Genomic DNA, 23,652 nt, shown 5'->3' on the forward strand with positions numbered 1-23,652 from the left:
TTTGATTTCAACTTGTTTTATTGAAAATACATTAACAGTAAAGTCACACAGCATGAACTCAGTTTTAAGAAAAAAAAAAGTCTTACATTTTGTTCTGCAGATTTTGTTTCACAATTTCCCTTTTCTACAATATCCGATTGTTAACCCACACACAATGTTATTTTGCTTCAATGCTTTAAACAATTAAAATCTGAATTTATAATTATGGGCAGATTCAAATCTCAGGCTATACAAACTTCTCTATACTGGATAGATTTATGTACTAAAAAAGGCAGCGTAGATTACCTCAGGACCTTTCTCTCTATGGGGGGAGGGGATGGCAGGGACAACTACCAGTCAAAAGACTATGGATTTGGACCCTCAGGTTTTGTTATATGAACAGCAGACCTTTGAGAAAATAACGATATAAACTCCTTTACCCAGCAGCACACATAAAACAGCAACATTAACACTAAACTGCCATAACAATCTTTCACTAAAAAAAAGTCTGTTATTAGCAAAAACAGACAGTGACCTGCATCAATAAGCCAATGTCTGGTATGCTAAAGAGACTGACTCTTACAGAAATTGAAATTGAGGTTCAGGAATTGAAAATACTGGCAATATTTTTACTTTCATTACTGGAGACATAAAATTTTAGGTATGGTGCCTTTTAAAAGCCCCTAGTTTGAGTTTCTCTGCACACTGCATCCATAAAGAATTATCTGTTAAAGTATCCAAATCCTTAGCACAAATGTTAGATTACACAAAACAGACAACCCTCTTTCCCCGTGACAAGATCCTTTATCACTCTGCACAGTGTTTGCTTTAGTAAAAGATGATTTTTTTGTGCTTGGAGTTTGGAATTTGTCCTCGGGATTTCAGCCTTCGGACAGCTTCTCGCATGTGCTTGGGTTGAAGAGGTGGTGACTCTCCCCATTTCTCACAGACATCCAGAGCTAGAGAGAGATAATATCATGGTCAGTGTTATCTGTCATCATGAGCACCCATAGAAAAGATCTTTACCTGTTTAAAAGGTCTATGAACAACACAGAAAAAAAATCTAAACATAAAATAAAAAAAAACACATATTCCTCAACCAACCAACTACCCTAGTAGTATTAAAATAAAACCTGATACCCACCTTCCTCCACTACTTCTCCCACAAAGACTTTGGAAATTCCAGACATAGCAATGACCACGTTCTGAGAAATAGAGCAGCCTGTAATAGACTGGATCAACTTTGAGAAAGAGAGAAAAAAAAAAAAAAAAAGAGAAAAAAAAATAGTTTATTGTGCAGTAAAACTCGTTAATCAAACTGCATAATGCACATAGTAGCAAAGGTAGTCAGGCTGCATGATTTTCTCAGAGGCACTGGAATTTGGATACACGTTCTATGCAACATCATGGGACGAACAAAGTGTTAGACCAAATGGGATTCAAGTTGCTAAAACTGCATGACTGAAAAGTTCTAGCACAACAGGGTTTGGATATGCTGAAACCTTGTTACTGTAGTTTTTAGACAACAGAGTTGCACAGTTACCCTTTTGATAGCTGCCTTAGGGAAAGCAGAGCGACGGTACATTTCATAGCGATTCAGTTGCTCTTCAGAAAAGGAAGAAACCAATATCCTGTGAGAAATGGGAGAAAAACATATTCAACCCTTTAAAAGACCTTGCATGCCTCATAGGTTTTTCAGAAGTGCAGTTCTAATAGCAGATGGGCTGGTCTTAGAGAAATCTGCATCTCCACCTTCAACCCCGATAAGGGAGAAGGAAACCAAACTCACTGCATTTTCTGAATTTCATCCTCATCCACTTTCTGTTTCCTCTCCTTCTTCTCTTTCACTTCTATTTTCATCTTCCTGGCTTGGGATGACTGTAACATACAGTCATCTCTTTCTGTTGCTGCTGTCGCGGCTACTGTTGACATCACCGAGGATTCGGAGGATTCAGGGGCTTCCGGTTCCTTTACCTGCTAAGATAAACAGCAAAGGCCTGTCTTTAACCAAAGTACAGCTTATAAGAACCCTACAGTATGATATGTCATTATTGCAACTATTGGTTTTGTCCACGTTAGTCTGGAACTTCAAGTTGACAAGCTTCTTTGTAGTTTTTTTTTTTTAATTTATATTTTCACATAATCAAGAATACTCTTGATAGAGAAAAGATACAGAAAAGGGGGGAAAAAAGATTGAGAATCTCTATATATAAAAGGCACCACCAACGTTCTAAATGAAGCCTCCAGCCGGAAGTGTGAAGGGGGAGAGATATCCGGTTTCCCCATAAGTGTCTGCCCCGCCCTCGCTCTCTCTGTAACACAAACAGTGAAGGAAAACAGAGCAAAGCACGAAATCAAATCGCTCTCTCTGTAACAGTGAAGGACTCAGAGGGGGGAGGGGAAAGAGGGCAGAGGGCAGGGACAGAGATATCCGGTTTCCCCATGAGTGTCTGCCCCGCCCTCACTCTCTCTGTAACACAAACAGTGAAGGAAAACACAGCAAAGCATGAAATCAAATCGCTCTCTCTGTAACAGTGAAGGACTCAGAGGGGGGAGGGGAGAGAGGGCAGAAGCCCTCACTATCTCTGTAACACAAACAGCACAGCAAGAAACTTAACACTGAAGGACTCGACTCCGAGGGGGGAGGGGACACACACACACACTCCCACATGCACACAGAAGAAAACCTTGCTAGCCCCCGTTTCATTTGCATCAGAAACGGGGCTTTTTTACTAGTATTATCATATTACACAGTTATAGAAAAAATAAGTAATCTTTCTGATCTCTAGTATTAGAAAGAGGAACAAGGCACAATTCCATGAAACCAGTTCACTTAAATAAGTAAGGAGAATAGAAGAGAAACTAGAACATTCATACTTGACTACGGAGTAGATGAAGTTATTATTACTGGTTGCGCGGATGGAGACACCACAGTCCTTGAATCTAGAAAGGAGGTTTAAGTGTGTTGGATCAAAAAATACATATTTAACCGAGTTAACTTTCAGTACACATTTACAAGGAAAATTTAACAAAAAAAAAAAAGACCACCCATTTGTAATACCCTAGGGCGAAACTTGAGAAAAAGTTGCTGCCGCTTTTGGGTTGTTCTAGCAACGTCTGGAAACATTCTAATATTATAGTTCATAAAAAGTTCTCTGTGTCGGAAGAATTGCTCTAGAACCTAATCTCGGTCGGGTTGTGGAACAAATGTTATTATTAACTTTGCTGGTTTAACACCTTGGCTCATCCTCTTCAATCAACTGTGTGAGATTTAAGGTATCAAAAGAAACATCACCTCCTTCCGCAATAAGTTGATTAGTATCTTTCTTTTCATATGGTAAGAAATAATATATCTTGGAAACAGGCGGATATGCTTGTTCAGGAATCGTCAACGTCTCCTGTACACATTTTTTTTTTTTTTTTTAATTTGAAAAGTAGTTTTATTTAGTCACATTGTTCCTAAATACATACACATAATCAGCTAACCGCTGTGCCACAAATAATAATAAAGAGAACTGCAATACAACCAATTGAAAACATAATGACTTTTCTCCCCCCCCCCCCCCCTCCCTTCATGGCTGAATACTCTGTACTGTGGTTGCAGTAGTCCATAAACGTTCCAAGTGTGCCCACTCTTCCGCTGCAGGGTCAAATCTACCCCTCCGTCTGTCCGTCAGCTGCTCAAGCCCCATTATAGTTCGGAGCCTCGTTTTCCACTCTAGAACCATAGGGCCCACTCTCTGCTTCCAATGGGCTGCTATTTCCAGTTTCGCAGCTGATAAGCTTAGTCTTTTTAGCCGCTTCTGCCATTTCTTGCCCCTTTTATTTCCCCACCCCAGTAAGCACCACTTAGGTTCTGCAGGAAATTGTGTTCCTGTACACATTTTTTAAAGGTGATAAGAGGAGCTATTGCTGGCATTTTGGGAAAATTTATCAGACGTAAAGTATTAGCTCTCTGTTTTCCAAATTTTCAATTTTGTATTGCAAAAGTTTTATTTCTTTCATAAGACTCGTATGAGCTTGTTGAAGATTTTCTGTTTTACCCGTATTGGATTCAGTATTTTTTTCAACAGTTATAACTTTTGTTTCCAACACAGTTGGCTCATTGAAATCAGTTTTTGTGAGAAGGAAATTCCCAATCCCAAAAGGGCTTCCCTTATAGTATCAAGAGTGATCTTCTGAAGTTTTTCAGGCAAATAGGACATACTGAGAGCTGCAGTTTCAAACTCCTTCCCCTCCAAGGACTGTTCCTCTCCTTCCGATTTGGAGTCCAGCAAACGCTGGCTCCTGCCCGTATCTCTGCCTCCTGGCTGGAAAGTGCTGGCGCTCCTTCACTGCGACCTGCCCCCCCCCCCCCCCCCGCAGAACGGAGTCCTCCTTGAGTGTCATCGCACAGGGCCTCCAGCGCACGCCGTGGGTCCAACGCCGGCATAGGCGGCGGACTCCGAAGATCGGGGCTTAACGAGCTGTCAGCCTGAAGCTGGAGTAGCGGGTCACCTCCGACCGCTCCCTCCAGCAGCGAGGAATCTTGTCCTGGGAGACGTCCAGTTGCAATGAAGCGGTCCATCGGTCCGACCTTCGGTTTAGCAGGTGTTGCGGGCCCAATACGCTACTTACCCCTCCCTCTTAGGCATAAAGGTAAAGAGAAATGCTTTCAATAATACTTGGGGTAGGGGAGAAACACTTCCTGCGTTCTCTTCAAGACGCCATCTTGTTCCCTCTTGCAGTTTTTTTTTTAATAGCTCTTTGGGGGTCTTTTACTAAGCGGTGGTAAGCCCAACGCGGGCTTATTGCTCGCTAACCGGAAGTACTGCTGGGCTACTGCAGCAGCCCAGCAGTAGTTCTCCACCCCCAGCACATGTCTCAGCACTACAAAAATATTTTTAATTTTTGTAGCGCCAGATTTTACCCAGCGGTAATTGAGCAGTACTGCGGTGCAGTGGCAGTAAGTGCTCCCCCCCCCCCAAAAAAAAATGGCCACGCAGCAAGTGGTTCACTTACCGCACACAGCCATTTCTTTTATATATATTTTTTAAAAAGCCTTTTACTCGTTGTGGCAAAAGGGGGCCTTAGCGCATGTCAAAAACACATGCTGACGCTAGCACAGGCCCCCTTTTGCCGCAGCTTAGTAAAAGGACCCCTTTATTAGTTATTACTATGCAGCTGCACATTGTTCATTTACTTAATCAATTAAATGGCGATTTTTAAGAAAGCTAAAACCTCTACAAAGTATGGTTACCTGTTTTTTTTTTCTATCCCTTTGTGCTCTAAGTAAACAAATAAAATGACAGGGTATTTACCTCTCATTTATCAGGTATTCAGACTTGCTAAATCACCTTTTTACTAGCTAACAGGGCAAAGCAGCACACAGACTATATCACTAGGATATTAAGAAAGGAACTCTGTGTCTGGATAGGAAAGAATCTTATGTACTCAAAATCCAGGTCAGTTCTGACCAATGACTCTTAGCATTCTACAATTACCTGTTGATTTGTGTATGGTCCCAGTCAGTTTCCAGTACATGTGCATATTCAGTGAGTATCATGGACAAGCTGAGAAGTGTAGTTAGCTTTCACCTTGGAGCAACAGATCCAAAAAAACCTTTTTTTTTTTGGGGGGGGGGGGGGGGGAGGGGGGAGGGAGGGAGGGGGAATGATCTGCTTTCAAGTTAAAACAAAATCAAATGATGTGCCAGGGCCGGTCCTAGGGTCTCTGGCGCCCCCCTGCAGACTATGAGTTGGTGCTCCCGCCCCCCCCCCCCCCAGCATCTCCTCTCTCTCTTCTCCCACCCTGCCCCTGTCCAGCGATTCTCCTTCGCCCCCATCCCCCGCCGCCCTTGGTGCTTTAAATCTTTAATTCACCTCCGTTCCAGCAGCCGCGTCATTTGAAAGCCTTGCCCCGTCTCTAGCCTTCCCTCCCTTCGTGAGTTCGTTCTGCAGCCCCGCCCTCGAGGAAATAACGTCAGAAGGCGGGACTGCGGAACTAACTCACGAAGGGAGGGAAGGCTAGAGACGGGGCAAGGCTTTCAAATGATGCGGCTGCTGGAACTGAGGTAAATTAAAGATTTAAAGCACCAAGGGCGGCGCAGTATGGCGGCTCAGCACCGCCCTTGAAGGCAGGCGCCCCCTGCGGCGCTTACCGGGTTTGACCGGCCCTGTGATGTGCTAAAGTTATATGCTTAAAATCATCCATATATTGCCCTCTTATCCATCTTGCATTTCTGATTTATCATACCTTGACTATTATCCTAGCTCAAAAACAAGTGATTGAATAGCCACACTGCAGTTTCCTGCTGAGACCCATATTGTAGGTCATTCTGCTCAATGGGAGAAGCTTAGGTTGGCACTGGATGCAATGTACCTGTTCTCTGGACAGATGGAAGGCCTCAATGCCCACTGCTGTCAGGTTGGCAGTTTCACATTTAATTTGCCACATAGAAAGAACCTTACATTTTCTTTTGCTTCTTCCTCTGTGTCCATTTTGGAGTCAACTGTTGTCTTGGATGCACCATCTTCAGTAGAAGCCAATGGTATATCCTCTACATCAGCAGTGGCTGCAGAGTCCAAATCAGCAGCAGGGGGTTCCTGGGATGGCACTGGATCTCCTCCCTTCTCATTGCTCTGCTCCTTTGCTTCTTCCATCCTGAGCTTTGCTGCCAAAGCAAAACCTTCAAAATGTCATTCACAATAACAGCTTTTTTTCCTGCCCCCCTGCCCGCCCCCCCAAATATATTTTTAGTCCCTTCCCTTCCCCTCCCTCCCAAAGTTGATGCTGCATATTACAACATGTCTGGACCTGACTAAACAGAAACAAAATGTTTGTATGAGAGGTAGCATGTGGTACTGTGGTTTCATGTTCTCTGCATCTGAGGCTTTTTCTCTCTAGGTCTGCATAGCAGATACAGATCCATTTTCCTTTTCAGGTTTGTAGCCAAGGCTGATCACATCTGGTTCAGGCAGAAGGCTTTTGGTCCTCCCTTCACCCTGAATTAAAGGGGAGCAGGACTTCCTTCCATACTTTTTCTCCTAGGTTTAAGGGGTTCCTAACTACACGCTCTTATCAAGTGACATCAAATTCGGCTACATCAGCTACATGGACACCTGAATGTGGTGTTCCACAGGGATCCCCTCTCTCACCAACCATATTCAACCTAATGATGACACCCTTGGCCAAACTACTATCGAATCAGAACTTAAACCCATATATATACGCTGATGATGTAACAATCTTCATCCCATTCAAACAAGATCTAAGGGAAATCGCCAACGAAATCAAGCAAAGCCTACACATCATGAAATCCTGGGCAGATGCATTTCAGCTGAAACTTAATGCAGAAAAAACCCAATGCCTAGTACTCACTTTGCAATACAGTAAGAATAAATTCACCACCATCAACACACCTAAACTAAACCTACCAATTTTGGACACCCTAAAAATTCTTGGAGTCACCATTGATCGACACCTAACACTTGAGAATCATGCAACAAACATAACTAAAAAGATGTTTCACTCAATGTGGAAACTAAAAAGAATTAAACCATTTTTCCAAGGTCTGTCTTCCGCAATCTGGTACAATCACTAGTACTCAGTCATCTGGACTATTGTAACTCACTATACGCTGGCTGCAAAGAGCAAATACTTAAAAAACTCCAGACAGCCCAGAACACGGCAGCCAGATTAATATTCGGCAAATCAAAATATGAAAGTGCGACACCGCTACAAGAAAAACTACACTGGCTCCCACTTAAAGAACGCATCACGTTCAAACTTTGTACCCTAGTCCATAAAATCATCCATGGAGACGCCCCAGCCTACATGTCAGACCTAATTGAACTACCACCCAGGAACACAATAAAATCTTCTCGCACATTCCTCAACCTTCATCCTCCCAACTGTAAAGGTCTGAAATACATATTAATGCACGCATCTACCTTTTCCTATATGAGCACGCAGCTATGGAACGCACTACCACGTAACCTGAAAACGGTCCATGAACTGACCAACTTCCGTAAACTACTGAAAACTTATCTCTTCGACAAGATATATCACAAAGATCAACACGTGTACCTGTACAATCTTTCATATATATAGGAATGTCTTATAATGTATTTTGCTTTAATACAACCACGTACTTCACCACCATGTAACCCAAAACCCTCTGTAAAACCAAATGTATATTCTCTTCTATTTCCAGTATCCATGACGAATTGTAAGCCACATTGAGCCTGCAAAGAGGTGGGATAATGTGGGATACAAATGCAATAAATAAAATAAAATAAATAATACAGGTGGCATTTACAGTAGGAAGATCAATTTCATGGTGCCCACAGATAACATCAGAGGTGGAGCAAGAATAGACTCACCCTCAACATATTCCTCCAAAAAGATTTAAAAGTCACCAGAGAAAGAGATATATGTATTAATTTGTTCTGACACTAAGATCAGAGATGAAGTGGTGGAGGAATGAGTGGTAAAAGGGTTGCAAAGGCACAACCATTTTCTGTAATTAACCTTCGGAGAAATTATTACTACTTTTCATTTCTGCACCTGTACAGTGCAGTACAGATATAGCTAAGAGGCAGTCCCAACTCCATGGAGCTTACAATGTGATCACAACACACAGTCAACACAAATAGGAACATCTATCTACATTTCATATCCAATTTCAGTGAGTCATCCAACATCGGAAATCTCTTGAGATGTAGATGGGCAACATGAAGTTTTTTCCCAGATTAATACAGAAATTAATATGGAGAAATTACTTTTGTATGTACTATCAGTATATATATATCTACAGCACAGTAGCATAATGATTGGTTTTCAGAAATTTTCTGGGTAGCTAAGTTAACTGGTAAATTTTTAGCTGAAAAGTAATAAGAATGAAGAGACGAAAAACTTCCTGACTACACGTAACCATAAAAAAACATAAAGGAGGTCCTTTTTCTAAGAAAAATGGAATACCGGTGCGAGGAGGAGTGGCCTAGTGGTTAGGGTGGTGGACTTTGGTCCTGGGGAACCGGGTTCGATTCCCACTGCAGGCACAGGCAGCTCCTTGTGACTCTGGACAAGTCATTTAACCCTCCATTGCCCCAGGTACAAATAAGTACCTGTATATAATATGTAAGCCGCATTATTGAGCCTGCCATGGTAAAACTTTTTCTACTTTTGTTAAGGGAAGTGTTAGGGGTGAAGAATAGGCATCTTCCACTAACCAGTTAGTGCATCTCCATTACTGTGTGCTAACTGGTTAGCGCACGGATACCGTGTAAGCCCGACTACAAAATTGGTGGCAGTAAGTGAACACACGGTAATTTTACATAATGGCCATGCACTAATGGCAATATTAGTTCATGTAGAAACACTTGACAACATGGTAAACATCAAAACACAAGACTGCAAGTAAATAAATGTATTTGACTCCACCGAGTATTTTCTAGAACAGGACAAAAAGACTTCAGATGCTTTGAAAGTGCCAAACCCCTCCGAGAAAAGTTACATTGGCTCCCAATCAAAGAACGGATCATCTTCATAATCTGCACCTTAGTCCACAAAATAATATACGGCGTAGTCCCAGGATACATGACAGACCTTACAGACTTACCAATAAGAAACAAAGTCAGATCGACAAGATCTTACCTAAACCTACACTACCCAAATTGCAAAGGACTGAGATACAAAACAACTTACGCAGCTGGCTTCTCCTACATAAGTGCACAACTATGGAATGGGCTCCCAAAAGCTGTGAAAAAGATCTACGACCACTTGAACTTCAGGAAATCACTAAAAACCAATCTCTTCAAAAAGGCCTACTCCAACGACCCCACGCAACCCTCTTCACCTACCAACACAGCATGACTATGATCGAACAGGACAACACGCAATCCTCATCCATTCCGATCCTCCACTTTTACGTCATACGATCACTATACAACTTTGTATTTGTTATCCACCGACTGGGCAAATGCCTTTGACCGTACTATGTAAGCCACATTGAGCCTGCAAATAGGTGGGAAAACGTGGGGTACAAATGCAACAAATTAATAAATAAATTGCCAGTGCAATATATGCACAGTTTAACTGAGGAGCTTCTTCACAAGTCTAAAAAAACCTCCTATTTAATTTTATTGATATTTAAATATAGTCCTTTCTTCAAATTTGCATTCCACTTATGCTTTCATATAATTTGAGGAAAAAGTCATCAACACGGAAAACCACTTATCTGACACAAGGATGTATTCAGATGTGCTCTGCAGAGTGCTGCTGTTTCACCAAAAGCTTCAACAAGAGCAACAACAGAATTCCTCAATATCCTTCACGGAGAAAAGCTGCTTTCCGTCTCATTATGCATTTTCACCACTTCCTTTGTAGAAAAAACAGCTGATGTTCCTTCACTTCGTTCGTCCCTGCTGCTTGCCAGGATTTTTTTTTTTAATAGAGGGTACGTCTCCCTGTCTCCTCCACCCCCCAGTACCTTAAAATCATCTCTGCTAGTCTTTGCCCTGGCAGCAGGAGCAACAACAATCATAGGCTGCCTGCAGCCTGCACCACGACGTCTTTTCTGAACTGTCCCACTCTTCACAAAACAGGAAGTTGTATCAGAAGGGGCGGGACGGTTCAGAGAACAAGTTCTGGTGCAGGCTGCCTAAGAGGGCCAATGCCACTGCTACTACCTGGGCACAGACTGTAGCAGAGATTATTTTAAGGTACAAGCAGGGGAACAAGTATCAGGGGGTGTAAGCAAGACATGCACCTAGTATAAATATGCCACTATGACCAAGTAATCAATTTTTAGATCAATACAGATCATGATGATTCATTGGAAAAAAAAAGTCTTACCAAACCTACTAATTCTTCTAAACCTAGCTGGCTGGGAATGTATGTTCACCAGGGAATGGAGCAAAAGAGGGTTTTTTTTTCCAGAAACCCTGGCCCACACAATTAAGAAGACCATAGTAGAAACCAAGATATTATAGTGTAGTTGGGAAGGGAAAGCCACAACTGACAGGATAGAGCAAGTCTTTGGAAGTGGGACATATTTTGCAAGAAGGATCAGGCTGAGCCTTCATTGGTATAAAAGTATCTCAGTGAATACCCCAGCTATGCTGAGTAGGCCCCAAGCTCACATCTACAAATCAATCACCTCAAGTCTGGTATCACGACAGTCAGCAGCAGGGGCCTAACCAACAGGAAGACAGTACTCACAAACTGTTGTAACACCTCTTTCCTAGCTCCTTTACATCTTCCCTCCTCCTTCCCTCTCCCCAGTAACCACTTCCAGGATATTTTCCCTTCTACCTAAATAAGTACTTGTATATAATTTGTAAACTGCTTTGATTGTTACCACAGAAAGGAAGTATATCAAGTCCTACTCCCTTCCCCATTGCGACTGCCTTCTGGTTACTCTCCTTTCTACCTGCCAAAACTAGCCCATTCTCAGAATCTCTCCCCCCTAAGGCGCATAGTTATGTCTTCTTGTTTTGCAATTGACAGGTTTAGTTTGCCACTGTTTTAGCAGTTTATCATTAGTTAGGGAAGTGGTTAATGAGCCTTAAAAAAAATTCCTATAATAATTCAAAGACTACCTAAAAAGGGGTTGAGCTGGCTCAACAGATCCTAGGTGCCAGTTTGCCACAGCGCCTAGAAAATGGATCCTGGTGCCCGGGATTTCAAGTCTTCCAGTTCTGGCTCCCACCACCTGCAAAACTGGCTTGGCTGCCACCTGCATCACACCACTGCTGAGTTCTCAATACATTTGAGCAATTTAGCGATGGAACCGCTTGAGATTTGAAACTTCACAAGAGTGGAGACAGCCAGAACAAGTACTCTTCATGCACCGCATGGCTCAAATTCTCTGAAAGAACAGCAGCAGTACACTGCAAACCACGTCAAGAAAGCCAATTTCTGCAGTGAGGCAGCTAAGCAGCATTAGTGACACTGAATAACAAAGGTGAAGTAACATAGTAAATGATGGCACATAAAGACCTATACGGTCCATCCAGTCTGCCCAACAAGATAAACTCTTTTACATGGTATGTGATACTTTATATGTATACCCGAGTTTGATTTGTCCTTGCCGTTCTCAGGGTACAGACTGTAGAAGTCTGCCCAGCACTGTTCTTGTACTAAGAGTTCTGAAGATTCTGGAATCCCAATTAGTAGCAACATTCCATGTAGAACCCCAAAGAGTAACATAGTAAATGATGGTAGATAAAGACATGAACGGTCCATCCAGTCTGCCCAACAAGATAAACTCATTTTATATGGTATGTGATACTTTATATGTATACCCCAATTTGATTTGTCCTTGCCTTTCTCGGGGCACAGGCCGTAGAAGTCTGCCCAGTACTGTTCTTGTACTAAGTTCTGAAGCTAACATCGAAGCCCCTTAAAATTTACACTCCAACCCATCCCTTTCACTCACGTTCAGGGCGTAGACTGTAGAAGTCTGCCCAGCTCCCGTTTTGTTTCCAATTACCGGTGTCACCACCCAATCTCCGCTAAGATTCCACGGAACCATTCCTTCTAAACAGGATTCCTTTGTGTTTAATCACATGTTTGAATTCCATTACCATTTTCATCTCCACCCCCTCCCGCGGGAGGGCATTCCACATATCCACCTAGTAGCACCTAGCTCTAGTCCATCTGCTGGATCAGATTGGACAGCTAGGTTCCCAACTGGGGAGTGATAGGGTTGAGATTGCTGGGGGATCACTGAGTGAAGAGAGGGCAGATAAGTGAGACTGACAGTCTGGTTGAGGGCTGGGGAATATGAGAGAAAGACAGGCTGGGTGAACCTGTTCTTGCCCCATCTCTGATGTTACCTATGGGCAATAAGGGCCACCTGTGATGCTGCTGGAACCTATGGTTTGGTGAGAGAAAGGCTGGGTGAGGGCATAGTAGGGGTATAAATGAGAGAGGGACACGCACACACAGACTAGGTGAAGGTGGGTTGGAGACACAAGAGAGACAGATTAGACCAAGAGAGAAAGAGAGACAGGCCCTAATGACTACTACTACTATTTAGCATTTCTATAGCGCTACATCTAATAGATGAGATACCACAGACCTCAAGAGGAGTAACCCTACCCTCCTACTCCTAAAACACTGGCAGAAACAGCAATGGGAAAGGCGGGAGCAACAAGAGAGATTTCATTTGCTAACACCAGACTACCTTATAAATTCAAAGAAAATTTGTTAAATCCTGAGTTTGAGATAGAAATATACAAACAAAAAACTAATCAGAATTTGCAAAAAGTCAAATTGCAGTGCAACACTAACAGAGAAAATAAAATACTTCCCACAAAAGAATAAGGGCCCTCTTTACTAAACCATGTTAAGGGTGTGCAATGCATAATATAAAACCCACCTCCAACGTTCTATTGAAGCCTCTAGCCGGAAACTTGAGGCGCCCGAGATATCCGGTTTCACCATGAGTGTCTGCCCCGCCCCAATGTGATGACGTCGAGTGTCGGAGCTATGACACTCAGGGCCGAAACGTACAAGGCGCAGGGGCGGAGCAATTAAAAAAAAAACCCCATCCCGACTCCGAGTCGACTCGGAGCGTAACGTAACAGCCACAGGAACAACGTCGGGCGGAGGGAGGCAGGCAGCCTCAACTTTGTGCGCCGAAACGGAGCTCCCGCACCCCCCCCCCCCCCCGAAGCCCGCCACTCACCTCCTGAACATGTGTGTTTTTGGAAAGCCGGAATTACGCCCTTTCAACACAATCCATTTTTATTATTAGCAGACTTTCATAGTCCGGGTCCTTAGTGTTGAAAGCTTTCAATCTCATTCCTTCCTTCCGGAAGAATAATTTCAGTTAAGATGGTAACTGCACAGCTACCCATAATGCCTGTTTCTATGATGCCATCAGTGACGTCACTGCCAATATGGCCACCAGCTCGTTCCAGTTCAGCTGAGAAGTGGGTTCCGTTTTCAAACTAGAATAAATGAGATCGGATCAAGTCACGATCAAATCACATTCACTTTAGGTGAGTCTAATATGAGGCTTGATCTTGATAGTTAAAGTGGCACTGTCTATACTAAACAATCCTATTATGATGAGGTCTTTCTATAGCGCTTTTACTAGCATGCATGTCAAGGCAGTTTACAATGTCACCCCCACCCACGCGACAATGTCAGCATTACCGCACCGGAAGCCACTAGCGAGACTTTGTAAAAATAAAAGTGGGGGGTAAAATAAGAAGGTACGAAATGAACGCCATTTACAAGATAGAAGACACTATACTTTTTTTTTTTTGGGGGAATGAATGAATCTTTCTTTCCTTAGGTAAAATGAGCTTCCTCAAACAAATGTGTTTAATGTTGCCCTGAAAAGACACTTTTTTGGGGACACTTATGGGTGCCCACTGCTTGGACCCGGAACATAATCATGGGTTCTGTGCACAACGACCAGTCTTTCATTTTACTTATTAAAAAATCTATTACATAAGTACATAAGTAATGCCATACTGGGAAAAGACCAAGGGTCCATCGAGCCCAGCATCCTGTCCACGACAGCGGCCAATCCAGGCCAAGGGCACCTGGCAAGCTTCCCAAACGTACAAACATTCTATACATGTTGTTCCTGGAAATTTGGATTTTTCCAAGTCCGTTTAGTAGCGGTTTATGGACTTGTCCTTTAGGAATCCGTCCAACCCCTTTTTAAACTCTGCTAAGCTAACCGCCGTCACCACTTTTTCCGGCAACGAATTCCAGAGTTTAATTACACGTTGGGTGAAGAAAAATTTTCTCCGATTTGTTTTAAATTTACTACACTGTAGTTTAATCACATGCCCCCTAGTCCTAGTATTTTTGGAAAGCGTGAACAGATGCTTCACATCCACCTGTTCCACTCCACTCATTATTTTATATACCTCTATCATGTCTCCCCTCAGCCGTCTCTTCTCCAAGCTGTATAGCCCTAGCCTCCTTAGTCTTTCTTCATAGGGAAGTCGTCCCATCCCCGCTATCATTTTAGTCGCCCTTCGCTGCACCTTTTCCAGTTCTACTATATCTTTCTTGAGATGCGGCGACCAGACTTGAACACAGTACTCAAGGTGCGGTCGCAAGGTTCAGATTCAATAAGTTTTGTTGGTATAATAATTAGGCATTAGTTGGCAGAATTGTATATTAAATGGTTAGAAAGCAAAGAGAGGGTAAAACAAAATGTGTAACACTAGTACAACTGGTAAATGTTGAAACTCTCTCCCTAATCCCTCTGTTTAGACAGACACACTAGCGGCTTTCATGTGCTAATTCCGGCATAGCCCATTACTACTACTTATCATTTCTATAGCACTACTAGATGTACGCAGGCAGCACTGTACACTTGAACATGAAGAGACAGTCCCTGCTCAACAGAGCTTACAATGTAATTAGGACAGACAAACAGGACAAACAAGAGATAAGGGAATATTAAGGTGAGGATGATAAAATAAGGGTTCTGAACAAGTGAATAAGGGTTAGGAGTTAAAAGCAGCATAAAAAATGTGGGCTTTTAGCTTAGATTTGAAGACAGCCAGAGATGGAGCTTGAAGTACCGGCTCAGGAAGTCTATATATAGGGCAGCAAGATAAAGGGAACGGAGTCTGGAGTTAGCGGTGTAGGAGAAGGGTGTAGATAAGAGAGATTTACCCAGTGAACGGAGTTCCCGGGGAGGAATGTAGGGAGAGATGAGAGTGGAGAGGTACTGAGGAGCTGCAGAGGGAATGCACTTATAGGTCAATAAGAGGAGTTTGAACTGTATATGGAAACGGATAGGAAGCCAGTGAAATGACTTGAGGAGAGGGCTAATATGAGCATAATGACACTGGCGGAATATTAGTCGTGCAGCAGAATTTTGAACAGATTGAAGAGGAGAGAGATGGCTAAGTGGGAGACCTGTGAGAAGCAAGTTGCACTAGTCTAAGCGAGAGGTGATAAGAGTGTGGATGAGGGTTCTGGTAGTGTGCTCAGAAAGGAAGGGGCGAATTTTGGTGATATAGAGAAAGAAATGACAGATTTTAGCAGTCTGCTGAATATGTGCAGAGAAGGAGAGGGAGGAGTCGAAGATGACCCCAAGGTTACGAGCTGATGAGACAGGAAGGATGAGAGTGTTATCCACAGAAATAGAGAATGGGGGAGGAGGAGAGGTTGGTTTAGGGGGAAAGATAAGAAGCTCAGTCTTGGTCATGTTTAGTTTCAGATGGCGCTGAGATATCTAGGCAGCAATGTCAGACAGGCTGATACTTTGGCCTGGATTTCGGCTGAGATTTCTGGTGTGGAGAGGTAGATCTGAGAGTCATCAGCATAAAGATGATACTGAAAACCATGGAATGAGAGAGTACCAAGGGAAGAAGTATAGATGGAGAAAAGAAGAGGTCCCAGGACAGATCCCTGAGGTACACCAACTGACAGTGGGATAGAAGTAGAGGAGGATCCACTAGGATCCACTTTGAATGGGCTGTGTTGGCATTGCTGTGTGGCTTTGTAAACATGGGGGTAAATCTTAGGGCCCTGTTTATTTATTTGGATTTTCAAGGAATTCACTCAAGGCGATGTACAGTAAGAATAAATCAAACATGAGCAATAAGCAATTACAGCAGTGAAAATATTCAAATAACAATACAAAGTATGGCATAGTATACTACTTTCTATTTTTCCTTTATTTGGGTTCCTTGGTCTACTATAATCTATAATATCTTACTTCCAAGGATTATCGTATGTGTTAACCAGGACTCCCAATGCTGTTATTAGTTTATCAAACTGACCTCAACACCTCCACCCCTGGTCTATCACCAACTGGTGAAACAGAACCTTAATATAAAGGATACCAGGGATTCTGTGGGGTTATTTCTTATCATAGGTCTTGGTGCCCAATTGTTATAATTTGTACCATGCCAAAAAAACTACTTGGCTTGCATTGGCTGGCTTGAATCAACACATACTATTACATCTTCCATCAAAGTATCCTAACCACACTACTTATTAATGTAATCCATATCCCAATACCCTCATTTTTTGTTACTTATGCCTAACCACATTATCCCCTCAGTCCCATGTATAGTGCACTTAACTGAGTTCTTTATTCTTCTCCAGCCGGCTGGTAAACGTTCTCCTATGGTTCCAACCTTGTCTCCTGTTCATGAGCTCCTGAGGTATGCGGTAATGCTTTCGCTGGTATGAGTATATGCGGCACACTTCGTCACCCCGTTCCTTTCTTTCTCTTTGCTTTATAATTAAGCTTTCTTTTCCGACAAGCACGTCTTGTTTATTACTCTTATTTCATACTTTTAATTCCGATGCTAATTAAAAGTATGAAATAAGAGTAATAAAAAAGTTCCTGAAGCAGCGATTGATATCGCGAAACAAGACGTGCTTGTCGGAAAAGAAAGCTTAATTATAAAGCAAAGAGAAAGAAAGGAACGGGGTGACGAAGTGTTCCGCATATACTCATACCAGCGAAAGCATTACCACATACCTCAGGAGCTCATGAACAGGAGACAAGGTTGGAACCATAGGAGAATGTTTACCAGCCGGCTGGAGAAGAATAAAGAACTCAGTTAAGTGCACTATACATGGGACTATACATGGGACAAGGTCTTCTGCTTGTATTATGTCTTTATCAAATTGTATATTGTTATACCCCTGCTGTTAATCTGTTACTTCTTGTTACCCACTCCATCATATTATGACCAATGTAATATTTCGTTTTCGGTATTTATTCAATCTATATTGTAAGCACATTTAACTCAAGACTTTTTGGAATAATGTGGGATGTAAATGTCACAAATAAATAAAAGCATAAAACAAAAATGATAACGATAATGATAAAAAGGGGTAATAGCAAAGATAGTTCTTGGCTTCTGGTGGTGTTCATTATTGTCCTTAGATTATTTAGCATGTGCTAAATGCTAGAGGTGCCCATATGTTCCTTTGGGCGTCTTTAGCATTTAGTGAGCTAAAAAAAAACATTAACACAGCCTTAACACTGCTTAGTAAACAGGGCCCTTAGTCTTTTGTGGGAAGTATTTTGTTTTCTCTGTTAGTGTTGCATTGCAGTCTGGCTTTTTGCAATTTCTGGTTAGTTTTTTGTTTGTATATTTCTATCTCTAATTCAGGATTTAACACATTGTCTTTGAATTTATAAGGTAGTCTGAAGAGCTAGGAAATCTCTCTTGTTGCTCCCTTCTCTACATTGCTGTCTGTACCAAAGTTTAGGAGTAGGAGGGTAGGGTTACTCCTCTTGAGGTCTGCCGTAGCTCATTAGGGCCTGACTCTCTCTCTCGTACCCATCTTAATCCTTATCCAGTCTGTGTGCATGTCTCACTCATTCACACACACACACCTCTGCCCTCGCCCTCTCTCTTTCACTTGTACCCTACCCTGCCCTCACCCAATCTGTCTTGTGTTCCCAACCCACCTTCTCACCCAGTCTGTGTGTGTGTGTATGTCCTCACCCAGCATATATCTCTCTCTCTGTCTCCAAACCCTAGGTTCCAGCAGCATCACTGGTGGCGCTTACCAAGGAGTTCAAACTAACCTCCTTTATCTGAAGTTCCAAACCAAAGTCCCCCTCCCGAGGCTTTTCCTCCCACTGAATAATAACCCCAGTTTCCAGAGCGCCTTCTCCAGGAACTGTCACCACCAGTCAATCAGAGACTTTCATTACTACTGCACACGTTACCTTGCGGTCATCTGTGCTCAAGGAGGTAGTGACGTCCGTGACAGACCGGGTGCCAAAATGGAAGAGTACGCCCGTGAACCCTGGTAAGTCCATGTTTTTTCTTTATGGATTTTGTGCAAATGCCAGGGGTGTTGTAGTGAGACAGCTGGCATTTGATTTGAAGATTATTAATTTGAGTATTTACAGTCATGGACTGTGTGCGCACTTCTGAATGTGACCGCCTGGGCAGAAGTACGCACGCATCATATTTAATGACCGGAATGGGCCACAGTGACTGTGCCACTGCTTTCTCTTTATGCGCCCTCTCCCCATTTCCAAAGGTTAAAAGCATGGTATTACCAAAAGATATTTGTAGATTACGTCTACTCTGAGAATGAATAAGATGTTCAGAATCCGAGGAGTTTCCTTAAGTTACCCCATCTTAGGGTTACCATATTCACGGAGACACAGAAGAGGACACAAAAAATAAAATGCCTCCCTGCCCTGGCTTCAGTCTTACCTTGCCCTCCCTCCCCCCTTCCCAAGAAAGCCAGATTCTATAAGCAGTGAAAATGCTCAGTGCTGGTGATAGGAACTCTGGTGCTCTCATCCCTGTTCCCGTATCTCCTTTCGCTCTTCTCCCTTCTGCCCCCGCCTTCTATCTTTTAAGTAGTTCATAATCCATAGTAGGACACTGCCTCCTATCCTATGATGACCCCTCAACAAAATGAAAGAAGAGATCACAGGTAAAAGGGGCAACCTCAGCTTGAGTCTTCAGGGAAATGAAAGGGAAGTGATGCCCCACCACCACTGACCTCCAGCTCGGCCTCAAACTGATCTCAGAGTCATCCTCCGCTCCATACAGCTCCTCATACTCGTCCATAGCGCCTGACCACGGCTTACAGTGAATGAGAACCAGACCGGCATCCACCGCTCTCCCTCTGTCCACACAGAGCTTCGAATAACCATGCCAAAACATCACGCTCCATCACTTTCGGCTAAACCCTTCTGCAGCTCTGTGTGCTCGCTCCGCCCCTAACCTTGCATTTCCCCCTTTTCCCTCCTCCCCCATATACGTCCCTATCACCAGTCTTTTTTCCAGCCTCCTTCCCTCCCTGCACCCACACTGCATCCACCTTTTTTACAGTCCCCTCACTCCTTATATAGAAAAGTATTTTTACATGCTTACACCTCCATGAAATGTTATAAAAGGCAGGGCTTTTACCTGATCCATGCATAGGCTTTCTTGGGGGGGGGGGGGGGGGGGGGGGGAACAGAGCTGCAAGATGTGCAGATATTAAAAAAAAAAATACATACACACATGTAAGCACATGCTTGTACTCTCTTTTCTGGGTCCGGTGTAAATTTGTGCATGAGAATTTGTAAACTGTTGGGCCTAGGACAAGGACATTTTTCAGATGATTATCTCAATCTCATCAACATTTTAGTTGATCTGATTACAAATTCACAAGACCTGAGACTGTCTTACAAAGCCAGGAGTAGAAAAAAAGATGAGTGAGAATGGAAATGTTATACAAATTATCTTGAGTAAATCACTGTTAACCCAAGTTATTAATAACTAAGGGACCCTTTTACAAAGGCATGGTAAAAAGTTGCCCTTATAGTGTGGGACACGCGCTGGAACATTTCTTTACTGTGTCTGGAAAAAAGTGGGCGGGTTTTATGTTTGTTTATTGATGATTCGACAAAGAATAGACAACTTGCTCATTGTGACAATGCAGCGAGATTAAATAACTAAACGGGAGCACATCAATACCCTCATCAAAATTGTTTCTTCCCATTTCTCCCCCACACCCCCTCTCCTCCCCACCGGGACCACGAGCCCAATACAAAAAACACTACCATGAACAATATCAAACTGAAACATCCAACCAACCAATATTCTTAACTCCAAGCATACCGCAGTCCTGAAATCTTCCGCCCTCCTCATACTATTCATTACAACTTAGCCTCACAGGGTCCAGACTCTTATGACCTTCCCAAGACACCACCCCAGCAGCGAGCTCATGTACTCCTCCCCCCCCCCCCCCAAGTGGGTTTTTTTTTAATGGACTGGGAAATGGGTGTGTGGCAAAATTAAAACTAGCGCATGCCTATTTTCAGCCTGACCCCTTACTGCCACCCGTTGACCTAGCAGTAAGTGCTCGCGTGCTACCCGCGCGGTAACCATGCAGCGCGTGCCAACTATCACCGGAAAGCCCCTGCGGTAGAAAATTATTTTCTACCTTGGGATTCTGTGCGTGCCAACAGCCCGGCAGTATTGCTGATTTGGCATTCACTACCCGCTCGTTAGCCCTCCCATGCCTTTGTAAAAGAACCCCTAAGGGCCCTGTTTACTGATCTGTGCTATATGCTAGCATTTTTATCGCATGCTAAAATTTACCACATGCTAATGCTAGAGACAACCATGGGAATATATGGGTGTCTCTAGCTGTAGCGCACGCTAAAAATGCTAGCATATCTTATTAAACAGGGCCCTTAGTCTCATTGTCACCATCACTTCTGAACTCCTAACTCCCTGTCTAGAAATTATTGCATATAATATCTTATCAAAAGACAATAAACTAATGTTGTCGTCTCTCTTATATGTTTCAATATAACCAATACTCTCGCCTAGCTTCGTGACAAACACAGTTATTCCTAAGATGTAAAATGTGATAATTATCTGACTTTATCATATTTTTGATGTTTTTCTTGAATGCAAGCCACATTGAACCTGAACTAGTTTGGGATAATGTGGGATACAAATGTCATAAATACATTGTATAAAATGAGACCTGTGCTAAAATAGCACAAGTTAGTGGTAAAATAACACATCTTAATGGTAGCCCAAGTTGACAGCTCTACCCCTATGTTGAAGCCCTGGCTGCTTGGTATACAGGTTATATGACAGGATAATTTCTTTGCCTATCAGGTATGTATGGCCTTAGTATATTCCTTGCATCTTTATCTACTAGGTGGAATAAGCAACCAAATCTTGTATATTCCATCACCAAACCAACTACTTGTAAAAATATATAACTACATAAAAAATAGGAATTGATCAATATCTGTTCTCAAGTGTGAGGAAAGAGAGAGTGGTGGATGCTTAGAATGCCCTCCCGCGGGAGGTGGTGGAGAGGAAAATGGTAACGGAATTCAAACATGCGTGGGATAAACATAAAGGAATCCTGCTCAGAAGGAAGGGATCCCCAGAAGCTTAGCAGGTGGTGGGAGGCAGGGCTGGTGGTTGGGAGGTGGGGATAGTGCTGGGCAGACTTATACGGTCTGTGCCAGAGCCGGTGGTGGGAGGCGGGGCGGGTGGTTGGGAGGCGGGGATAGTGCTGGGCAGACTTATACGGTCTGTGCCAGAGCCGGTGGTGGGAGGCGGGGCGGGTGGTTGGGAGGTGGGGATAGTGCTGGGCAGACTTATACGGTCTGTGCCGGAGGCGGGACTGGTGGTTTGGAGGCGGGGATAGTGCTGGGCAGACTTATACGGTCTGTGCCAGAGCCGGTGGTGGGAGGCGGGGATAGTGCTGGGCAGACTTATACGGTCTGTGCCCTGAAAAAGACAGGTACAAATCAAGGTAAGGTATACACAAAAAATGGCACATGTGAGTTTATCTTGTTGGGCAGACTGGGTGGACCATGCAGGTCTTTTTCTGCCGTCATCTACTATGTTACTATGTAATGTGGAAGACTGTGGAAAGAGAAAAAAAAAACCATATATTTGCAGCTGCTGAGATTCTCTGAACATGACTTTGATTCTTGTCATTAATTACTTTGGGTTCTTTTTTTTTTAGTCCCTGGCGGATAGTAGATGACTGCGGTGGTGCCTTTACCATGGGTGCCATAGGAGGTGGCATTTTTCAGGCTGTGAAAGGTTTTAGGAATTCTCCTGTGGTAAGTTAAAAGAATGCATGGTGGTTTGAGAACTGGATCATTTTTTTTTTTTTTTTTTTGCTAGTCTACATTTGAAAGGATGTCAAAAGAGAGGACGAATGTCCAATCATCTATATTTACCTGATTTCTTGCTTGCTTTTCTGTTGACTTATCTGTTTCTGTATTTCTGTTTTTAGAGATCCCTAGTTAGTTTGGTTTTCAGGATATCCATAAGGAATATTTATGAATATCATTTGTTTACAATGGACATAGTGTGTGCACATATGTCCATGCATATTCAAATCAATTCTTGTATACTGTTAATATCCCCTTTCCCCAGGGTTCAGTGCGGTTTACATTCTAGTTGAGACAAAAGCCAGTGCTAGTGTGAGGCATGGGAAAAATGATAGATGATTGGTGTAATGCATGAGAACAAAAGCATATTCATTGTAGATATCCTGAAAATTTAACAGGGTGCGAGCCCCCAAGGATAGTTTTGGGAACAACTGTCTTAAGTGGAGTGGAGGAGTGGCCTAGTGGTTAGAGTGGTGGACTTTGGTCCTGGGGAACTGGGGTTCGATTCCCAGTGCAGGCACAGGCAGCTCCTTGTGACTCTGGGCAAGTCACTTAACCCTCCATTGCCCCATGTAAGCCGCATTGAGCCTGCCATGAGTGGGAAAGCACAGGGTACAAATGTAACAAAAATAAAATAGATACTATTGGAGATTCTACATGGAATGTTGCTACTATTGGAGATTCTACATGGAATGTTGCTATTCCACTAGCAACATTCCATGTACAAGGCTGCGCAGGCTTCTGTTTCTGTGAGTCTGACGTCCTGCACGTACGTGCAGGACGTCAGACTCGCAGAAGCCTGCGCGGCCACATTGGTGATCTGCAAAGGCCGACTTCTACATGGAATGTGCGGGAAACTGAGGAACTGAGTTCGATTCCCACTTCAGGCACAGGCAGCTCCTTGTGACTCTGGGCAAGTCACTTAACCCTCCATTGCCCCATGTAAGCCGCATTGAGCCTGCCATGAGTGGGAAAGCGCGGGGGGTACAAAAATAAATAAATAAATAAAATGTTTCATCACATGGAAGACACTGATTTGTACCATGAAGTTTAAAAACTACAATTTCTAT

At 43.1% G+C, this 23,652-nt stretch overlaps 2 protein-coding genes across 6 annotated transcripts in view; one reads left to right on the forward strand and one right to left on the reverse strand.

Annotated features, from left to right (window-relative positions):
- Positions 1-13,870, reverse strand: TAF11 (TATA-box binding protein associated factor 11). 5 transcript variants are annotated; one of them, XM_030220908.1, is made up of 6 exons: positions 13,655-13,870; positions 6,429-6,631; positions 1,769-1,953; positions 1,523-1,610; positions 1,124-1,220; positions 1-938 (listed from the first exon to the last, which is right to left on the reverse strand). In XM_030220908.1, the coding sequence occupies exons 2-6, from the start codon at positions 6,618-6,620 to the stop codon at positions 808-810; spliced, it is 693 nt and encodes a 230-aa protein (XP_030076768.1). In that variant the 5' UTR covers positions 6,621-6,631; positions 13,655-13,870; the 3' UTR covers positions 1-807. The 5 variants fall into 5 exon arrangements, with proteins under 5 accessions (XP_030076768.1, XP_030076763.1, XP_030076766.1 ...); XM_030220903.1 differs by having other exon boundaries at positions 1,769-1,956; XM_030220906.1 differs by having other exon boundaries at positions 1,769-1,956; positions 6,429-6,646.
- TIMM17A (translocase of inner mitochondrial membrane 17A) overlaps positions 13,858-23,652 on the forward strand; it is a 26,782-nt gene continuing 16,987 nt past the window's right edge. Inside the window, exons 1-3 of the mRNA XM_030220909.1 lie at positions 13,858-13,970; positions 18,456-18,729; positions 22,429-22,528. Of these exons, the coding sequence (XP_030076769.1) occupies positions 18,704-18,729; positions 22,429-22,528 (126 nt within the window). The 5' untranslated portion in view covers positions 13,858-13,970; positions 18,456-18,703. The remainder of the gene's footprint in view (positions 13,971-18,455; positions 18,730-22,428; positions 22,529-23,652) is intronic.

The sequence above is a fragment of the Microcaecilia unicolor genome, chromosome 12 (genome assembly GCF_901765095.1).
Source record: "Microcaecilia unicolor chromosome 12, aMicUni1.1, whole genome shotgun sequence".
Classification (NCBI taxonomy): domain Eukaryota; kingdom Metazoa; phylum Chordata; class Amphibia; order Gymnophiona; family Siphonopidae; genus Microcaecilia; species Microcaecilia unicolor.